This window comes from Heloderma suspectum, chromosome 13 (assembly GCF_057233095.1).
Source record: "Heloderma suspectum isolate Gila_16-S chromosome 13, 16-S_ref, whole genome shotgun sequence".
Lineage (NCBI taxonomy): Eukaryota > Metazoa > Chordata > Lepidosauria > Squamata > Helodermatidae > Heloderma > Heloderma suspectum.
The window spans coordinates 6,470,445-6,479,398 of record NC_139470.1 but is presented as its reverse complement, the minus strand read 5'-3'; the positions used below and the strand labels follow the sequence as shown (position 1 = coordinate 6,479,398).

The window sequence follows — 8,954 nt, the reverse complement described above, 5'->3', positions numbered from 1 at the left end:
GCCAAGAGCCAATCGCAAAGCCGAGCCCCTTACGCGACGTCCCTTTCCTCTCCCGCCGCCCTATCCTCGCCCAGAAGAGGCGAACGGCGCGAGCCCGTAAAGACCAATGGCCGAGCAACCCTCCTACCCCGCTCCCCTCTGTGCGCTCGCGCACGTCCTTCCCCTGGTCAGCCAATCGCGTCGCGAGGCCGGCCTTGGGGCAGCCAATCGCCGCTCGCGCGGAGCCGTCGGCCTGAAAGCCTTCGAATCTCAACCGCCAATCCTGAGGGGAGCTCGCCTCGCTCGGGCTTGTTTTCTACCCGGTGTTCGCCTGACGGGAGAAAAGCGAGGAACCTTTTCTTCCTCCTCCCCGCGCATACTAGGCCCGCGAGCCGAAATGCAGGTACGGGGTCGGAAGCGCCTCCAAAGTAACGGTTGCCGCTGCTGTGCCTGACGGGAGGAGGGGAGGTTTTTTTGGGCCTTTGCGTCCCCATTTTCACCGCCGGGCACGCCCCCAAATCCTCGAGTGACGTTTCTGCTAGCCAATCAGCGGCCGGCCTGGCTGTCTTTTTTTTGCAGCGGGCCAATAAGGATGGAGGAAGGTGGGGCTTGAGAACTGGGATAAGAGAGGGGTAAAGAGACGAAAACAATCTTCGGAAAGTGGGGCTTAAAGAGAGGTGGATGGGCTTGTCATTCAGTAGCCCTGGTGGGGAATTATAGTACAGCGTAGTCTTACGCAGCCTGGTGGTTTCCAGATTTTTAGACTTCATTTCCCATCAGCCCCAGCCAGCATGGCTAATGGTCAGGAATACTGGGAGTTGTAGCCCAAAGCATCTGGAAGGCACCAGGCTGAAGGGTCGGGTAGTGGTTAATCTGAGAGGGGAGGTGGGTTGAATTCGTCTTCAGCCCCCAAATCTTATTGGGTGAATTTGAGCCGGTCGAGCATCTTTCAGCCTAGCCTACCTCACAGGGTTGTTGGGAGGGTAAAGGGACAAAGGGAGGGCATATATGTTGTCCTGAACTCTTTGAAGGGAGGGTAGGATTTAAAAAGAATAGTACAATTTAAAAAAAAAAACCTGGTGGGGGGTGTTACAGATGTTCTTTAGTGCCACAGTTTTTTGTCTTAAATGTTTGTAAATTTTGTTATCTCCTATATAAGCTGTTTTGGGTGTTTATGAAGAGAAAATGAGGTAGAAATGGATAAATAATGGTAATAGCATAGACACTTATAGGGGACAGGGGTTCTGCTAAGATGGAGGATAACTGTAAAATTGCAAACATGAGGTGCTCAGTAATAATGGTTAGAAAGAACAAACTCTGCTTAGAGGTTTGCAATCTAAAAAAAGAATTTTCCGAAGGCGGTGGGGAACAAATAAGTAAAATTGATTTAGGAGAGCAGCAGGACTGATGTTCTGGGGTTGTTCAAACCATCAGGTTATTAATAATGCTTAACTTTTATATAATGCTTTTGTTTGTTCAAAGCACTCCATGTAGATCATCTCTGTCACCTTTAAAACAACCCTGCAAATTATGTCTGTCATCTTTTAAACAGCCCGGTAAGGAAGGTCAGTTCTCTTCTTCCCTATCTTGCAGATGGGGATTTGAGGCTGAGTGTCTTGCCAGGCCATGTACTTTGTTTATGACTGAAGTGAACTGTCGCAAAGTGCAGCATGATTGTTCATTCAAAAACACACTCCTCTGAGTTAATTGAAAGCCAGTTCCACTGAAGCTTGAATCAGATTGCAGCCTCAGTTTCTTTGCTGCTGTGCTATACAATCTTGCCACTTTTTTTTAAATTGGCCCTACTGTTATGCTTTCAGCAGCATTCTCACAGGTAGAAATGAAGCATGACAGAAGAGAAACAGTTACGCCAACTTAGGGAGCAATCCTATGGCCACTAGACACAGTCTAGAGTGTTTGGTTTCTAGGAACTGAAGTCGGAGCCAGGGCTCTCTCCTCGGTTCCCAGAAACCGAACACTCCTGACCCCTTGTAGCTGGTGTGGTTCTCTCTGCACCGGCTATGTCTCTGCACTTGGAAAACAGGGTGCAGAGATGGGGGAAAGGGGGTGGTCCTGGGGGTGGAGAGGGGAGGAGACTGTAGAAGCTGCTTTACACAGCTTCCTATCAGGTCTCCAGGCTCCTTCCTCCCTCTTCCTCAAGCTGCGCCTAGATGGGTGAAATCGCCTGTTTAGGCAAAAGTGCAAGGTGGCTGGAGCACGAAGGAGATGATCTGCTCTGTGTTCCAGCTGCCCTGCATAGGATAGTCAGCAGCCTCTGATTTCGAAGGCTGGAGACTATCCAGATAGGATTGCTCCCTTAATTTCTCAGCCTGCTGTTAAAGGCACAGTTGTATAAGTAATCTACCCACCCCCTCATGTCCCCTTCTTATATCATCTGCATTCTTACAGCACATTCCTAAGCATGCTTGCTCAAAAGAAAGCCCCACTGAGTTCAGTGAGACTTGCATCCTAGAAACAACTTGACCCTGTGCAGTTAGGCATGCTTAAAGCGATTGAAATTAGTAGGATTAGGTTCAGTCAGCTCTTCATAGGGCTGGACTGTGTGTTTAGGAATGCAGACTTTGATAAATCTTCATATTTCTAAATGGAGAGAAATAGGGTACTGTGTATGTGTAAAAATGGCTGAATGTGAAGTACAAAGTTGTTCTCCCACTCCTCTCAGTGCCCCTCCTGAAAAGCAGATGGATTAGATAGTTGGTGACAGCTAGGAGTTCTAGAGAAGGGTGGGGGATGATACTTAAGTGTTTAGTATAGATAAGCATTGGGGAGGAAGGCAGTAGAGAAAGTTGTTTATTATTACATTTATATCCTACTTTTTTTCTTCTTGCAAGGAACTCAAGGCAGCTTACATGGTCATCGTCCTTTCTATTTTATCCTTACAACAATCCTGTGAGGTAGGTTAGGCTGAGAGTAAGTGACTAGCTTGAAGTCACCCAGATCTTCCAAGTCCCAGTCCAAACCTCTAATAATTACACCACACTGGCTTTCACAAGTTATTTGCCGTCTGAGCCTAACTGTTTATTTAGAAGTAAGGCTGCAATCCTAAGCACATTTAATAGTGAATAAGTCCCATTAAACTCAATTGGGCTAACCTCTGAGTAGGCATGTGTAGGATTGTGCTGTAAGTCTCTGAGTTTGTTAATGTTTACTTCGAAGTGTATGGGATTGTGGGTTTCAACCCATTTTTTAGTTGGTTGATTAAACTTATGTAATAGTAATAGTGAAAAATATTTCAAAAGCAAGAAGCATACTTTCTTTTTTAGATGCTGCACTTGTGTTGTAATAGGCATCATCTGGGAAGAGGCATTCCTCTTGTGTGACAAAAGGCAGAATGGCTCTTTTAAAATGGTGCTTGCCATCTGCACTTTTTATAAGGACATGCATTAAAATCTACTGCCCAATTTGTAAGGGGCACCTCTTTAGTCAATTAGTGCTGCAATCTTATATTCATTTCCCTGGGAGTAAGCCCTGTTGAATTCATTGGGACTTACCTCTGAGTAGACACAGATAGGATTGCACGGTAAACTTTTTAAAATCAGTTACTCCAGTTAATCAGTTAAATGTTGCAGCCTTCTCTCTGCCTTCTGTATTTGCCTTTCTGATATGGCTAAACAGCACCCTTCAAGAGACTGGAATTAGGCCAGAGGCTACTGGTTAGGAATCCCTAATCTAAGCAGTTGGGCTGATAAATGCTTGGGTTTGGGTTGATTTTTGAAGGGAAAATTTGCAGTCCAAGGAAAATGGATAGGTAGAGTGACAGCAAAAACAGAAAGGTGGAAGTTATAAGAGAAGCAAAAGGCTCAGGTAGAGGAAGTGTAGGGGAGTGATAATTTCTTTGCATGGTGATCTGATTCTTCTACCATCAGTGGGAACGTTCTTTCTTATTTCAAAGGTGTTTGTGCCTGAGTGACTTATCATAATTTCTCCCTCTTCACTGTGATGATAAATTGGGTTTCTTAGGGTGCAATCCTATGTGTGTTTAGACTGAAAAGTCCTACCATTCCCAGCATGCCCCAGCCAGTTATAGGACTTTTTTCTGTCTAAACATGCATAGGATTGCGCCTTGTAAGAAAAGATTTCTAGATGATACTGCTGCTTCCCAGTATAGGTTTTTATATAAAAGAGATACACTACATAGCAGTCAACCAGGTTCTTAAATAAAAGAGTTAGTTTATTGCATAGATTACATTCTGACATTCAGTAGTCTTGATGGCTATGTGCTACCTCCAGTACCAGAGGCAGTGAACCTATGTACTCCAGTTGCTTGGGAGCAAAGGAGGGAGGATGCTGTTGCGCTCATGTCCTGCTTGTGTGTTCCTGGTCAACAGCTGGTTGGCTACCGTGTGAACAGAATGCTTGACTAGATAGACCGATGACTCTTCTTATGTTGACCTGACTGACACAGAATCTTGCCTTGGCTAAGTCAGCAAAGCAATTTCTTACGCATATTGTGACGTTTTTCTTTTTTTAAAAACATGGATTCTCTCAGATAAAATTTCTACTTTATAATCATACCTACATCCCTACTAATTGCATCTCTGTCTCCTGTTGTGACCCATAATATCTAAAGCTGAATAACCTTCCCCCTCTCCTGCTTTTCTAATATTCCAGTAATGACTTGACAGTTTGTTATCTCGTGTACAACTGGGCTATGTGTGGTTGTTGCTGCTCCTATTTTATTTGTAGGTGTAATTTAAAAAGCCTTGTCTTATAAAGTGAAAGTAAGTAGAAAAGCATAGATGACTTTTCTTAATATAATAAAATGGTCATAGATGACTTTTCTTAATATAATAAAAATCAAGGATTTTCCTGTTGCTGCTTTGCTTTTATCTGGGACATATAGCTTTACTATTTGCTTTTATATTTTAATTTCTTAGCTAAGCTTATATTCAATGATATTGTTGTATATGTTTAGCTAGATTTTGAAAAGAAAATGTTATCTTAAAGTTTTTTTTTAAAATCTAAAGATTTTTGAGGGAAGATCTTATATTAATTGCACTGGAAGAATGAACAGAGGGTGTAGTACAAATAATTCATGCACAAGGAATCGTGGCAAGGAAGAAGTAGGTCAGGCATAACATACAGGAAAATGGTTAGTTCCTGATCTTTCAATATGGGCTTTTAACAGCTGAGAATTCTTTTTTGTTCATGACATGGAGTTTATTTTGGATTTGGTAAAACAATGACAGTGGAAGGGCATTTGGCTAGGATGGGTACAATTGTTTTATAGCACCCAGGAAACTGAGCCTAGGAAATGTTTTAATTAATAAATAAATTGTCCCAGGAGAAGTTGGCTGTTCACCAGTGTGATGTAGCAGGAAGGGTTGATCTTACTCAACTCTAAATCCAACAATCAGTTCCTTAGGGGACCTTTTTCACTATTTCTCAGCCTCATCTATAAAATGGAAATAAAAACTATGTTCTACCTCACAGGACAATATTTCCAAATTCACTTTTTTTGGCAAGGACAAACAGCTGCTCGGTCTTAGCCAGTGGATGTTGAAAATCAGAAGTAGTTGGCCAGGTTCATTCAAGTAACAGCTTAGTATTTATGTCAGATATAGTGATGAAACTATTCTGTAGCTTTGAAGAAAAGCTTTTGAAGTTTAGGTTCCACAGATACCCTAATGCAGCAGGACCACTAGACAGATTCTGTGTTTTCAAACAATGAATCAGAGTTAACTTTTTTGACATGTGTGTGTTGGGTCCTTCGTTTGTTTGTTTGAAAGGATAACCACCGTCTTTGCAAGTATGAGATATGGAAAACCTGGGCTTGGTGAAAATTGAGCAAGAGTCCTCTTCTATAGACCCTGATACCAGAAATGCTCACAACTCTCTTGACTATCACTTAAGCAATAACAGGTAAGTGTGATGTACTGCATAATTTATTTAAATTTTTTTAATGCATTTCTTAGCTGCCTTTCAAGACTGCGGTCTTCTCAAAATCTGATTTTTTCAAATAGAATAGACAGGCTCGTACTCTAGCACAGACCGGCTTGCCTAAACTGGTGCAAAACCCATTTGAGCCTTTTAAAGTGCAATATACATATCAAGGAAAAAAAGATGTGAGACCCTTTTTGTTCTATAATGCAATAAGGGAGTCTGGTGCAGCTTTTCCAGGGTCTATTGTTAAACAGAACTGATAAGCATGTAATTGTTGATTGGAGAAGTAGGTAGTGATATACTTATGGGTCTGGCCAAGACTTAAAAAAAAAAAAAAGATATATTATACAAAATGGGCTGGATGAGGGCCAGTAATCTGAGCTTGAATGCTTACGAGACAGAAGCACTGTGGGTGGGTCACAGGTCTGGGAAATAGGTCAATTGCCTGGTTTGGATGGGGTTACACTCCCGTGAAGGAACAGGTGCATAGTCTGGGTGTACTCATGGGTTCATCTTTGTTACTTGAGGCTCAGATGGCTTCAGTGGCTAGGAGTGCCTTTTACCAGCTTTGGCTGGTAGGCCAACTACAGCCATTCCTGGACTGTGATAGCTTAGCTGCAGTGGTACAGGCACTGGTAACCTCAAGACTGGATTTTGTAATGCGCTCTATAAGGGGCTACCTTTGGGTTTGGTCCTGGAGCTGTGGCTGGTGCAGAATGCAGCAGCGTGGCTGGTGCAGAATGCAGCAGCGTGGCTGCTAACTGGGGCCTCCTTCCAACAGCAAGCTACACCCTTCCTAAAAGAACTGTGCTGGTTGCCAATGTATTTATTTTCGTTTCTATGCCGCCCAATAGCTGAAGCTCTCTGAGTGGTTCACAAAAACATATGTCTCTCTAGTAATGGGTGTGAAGCACAAAGTGTCGCCTATTTTCCTAAAGACTAGTTTTCTTATTAAACAAGGAATCCATATTAATGGATCTTAATAATAGGATAATTATACATATGTGATTGTTATACCCTCATTCTCATCAATTAGCCATTCATTTTTACTAGGTTTAACAACCTGCACTTAAATGTTTGGAAGCCATTTAACCACTTTGTGGGTTATGATAAGTACATTTTCTGTGGTCTGTTCCATCTCATGTTCAGCACAAAGAGAGTTGGGCTGCTAGCTTAGCACTATAGAGGCTGTTTTGTTTTGACCTTTTGCTCAATAAATAATTCACATAGTTTTCTTCAACAGAAGGAGTCCCTCACCCAACCCAAATGGCGTCTCCAGTTTCTTAGGGAAAACGGGCCCTTCTGTAATATCTGGCGAGGTTGGTCTGCTGCCTTCCTTCATGCAAGACGTTCAGAGGAGTGGTGACTCGGAATTATTGAACTCTGAGGTATGTAACGTTCTTCTTTTAATTAGTTTCTCAGTTATTTGTGAACACTTAAAATTTATGTAGACTTATGAAAGCCTTCTGTTATGAAAAATTGTATGATAGTCTGCACTTCAGTGGCAACACTCAATATGTGAAACAATGTATATTTTTAAAATTTACTAAGGACATGGCAAGTAGTCCCACAGCGGTGCTACAGCACCACTTCAGGCTGGTCCCTAAGAAGCGGCTTTATACCAAGGTAGACCACTGGTCCAACTAGCCCAGGGCTTCCCACTGGCAGACAGCAGCTCTCCAAGCTTTTGGACAGAGTGAGGTCTTTCCAAGCCCTGCTGCCCGAGATCCCCTGGCTACCCCATTGGTAGAACCTAGGACCTTCTGCGTGCCAAGCGTGTGCTCTGCCACTGAGCTACAGCCCCTTCCGTGTGCCACGTAGCCTAGCAAGCTGGAGGAGATCCAAGCACTCTGTGGAGCGAGGGTATTGCGGGGCCTAGAAGCTGGGCAACAATTGCCAGGGCTGCTGCAGCTGATAAGAGTGGTGCCAACACCACCTGGCGAGGCTTCTGCACAGTCCAGGGAGAACCAGGGTGTGCTGTGGGCTGGCATCTCTCAGCTACGAGCTATCGCAACTGCTCCAGTCAGTTCCAGCAGCTTTGGCAGGTGCCTGTGCTAAGGGTCATATCACACTAGGACTGGGCATTGTTTTGTATATGTGTTTGTAGCCAGGAGGGAGTCTAATAATGTTCCATGTCAGGCATGAAGTTGAATGCATTTGTCTGGCATTTTATCATGTTGTATATTAATTATGTTGGTGTGGCCCTATTTCAGTGCAAAGCTGGCTGTGGCTTCGTAATGCACTTAATTTTATTTATTTAAATTATTTTTGTCCCACTCCTCAGCCAAAAAGGCTCGTCTTATGTGCAATCAGTAATGCAAGACAGTCCCTGCCTGCAGGCTTGCAATCTGAAAAGACCCAACCCGCAAAGAGAAAGTGATGGGGAGGGAAGAGGAAAAAACTAAGTAGTCTTTCAGCGGGGCTGGTGGAGTGGCCCTGCTTCCCTTCTCATCTCCATTTGTACAGTTTTCTGGAATGGCTGCTGCTGGCCATTTATATGCTTCATAAGTGAAAGAGTCTGATTTGGCATCTTTTTAAGTTGACAGGTGCTGAAGCATTTGCAGTGTGAAGACTTAAGTGTACCAAAATTACAGTAATTTTTTGGACTGAAGTTCTCACTCTCTTGCATTGTTTTTTTTTTTAAACTTTCATTCTGTATTGAGGCACATTTCTGCTCTGCAGAGGTCTTGGGCAAAGAGTAGATTTATCAGATGGGACTGCTAGACAGCATGGTAGATTTCTTTGTCTGTGTGTCTGAGACCAAGCCCCTGCTGTGCTAGATGTAGAATAAAAATTGAGAAGGACATGTGTGTTTGTCTTTTTCAAAATTTCATTTTTAATAGACCAGGTGGTTACGATTGTTCAGACTTGTGGAGAAGCAATGCCAAGACCAGATAGTTGCCCAGCAAAAAGTGTTCTATCATCAAATCCATGTAAGTATTTTGGTTGGCTTGACTATTTTAAATTGAAGTAATGGTTCTTGAAAGTGTGAGGTGGGTATCGCTAGGGAGGCATGGACAGCTGCTAAGGATGTACATGCGCCTTCTCGTTCTCTCCTAGTATGTTAGAGT

General features: G+C 43.2%; 1 protein-coding gene across 10 annotated transcripts in view; it reads left to right on the top strand.

The window, feature by feature from the left end:
• The first annotated feature begins 221 nt into the window (after positions 1-221).
• MPHOSPH9 (M-phase phosphoprotein 9) overlaps positions 222-8,954 on the top strand; it is a 39,540-nt gene continuing 30,807 nt past the window's right edge. For 6 of the 10 annotated variants that reach the window (XR_014785767.1, XM_084820045.1, XM_084820044.1 and 3 more), the window contains exons 1-4: positions 222-382; positions 5,730-5,862; positions 7,127-7,271; positions 8,727-8,816. Coding sequence is in view for 8 of the 10 variants with exons in the window: in XM_084820045.1 (XP_084676171.1) it covers positions 5,759-5,862; positions 7,127-7,271; positions 8,727-8,816 (339 nt within the window). In the remaining 2 variants the exon portion in view is untranslated. Of the gene's footprint in view, positions 4,722-5,729; positions 5,863-7,126; positions 7,272-8,726; positions 8,817-8,954 lie in introns of those variants that run through there. The other 4 variants (XM_084820041.1, XM_084820040.1, XM_084820038.1 and 1 more) reach the window with 4 other exon arrangements.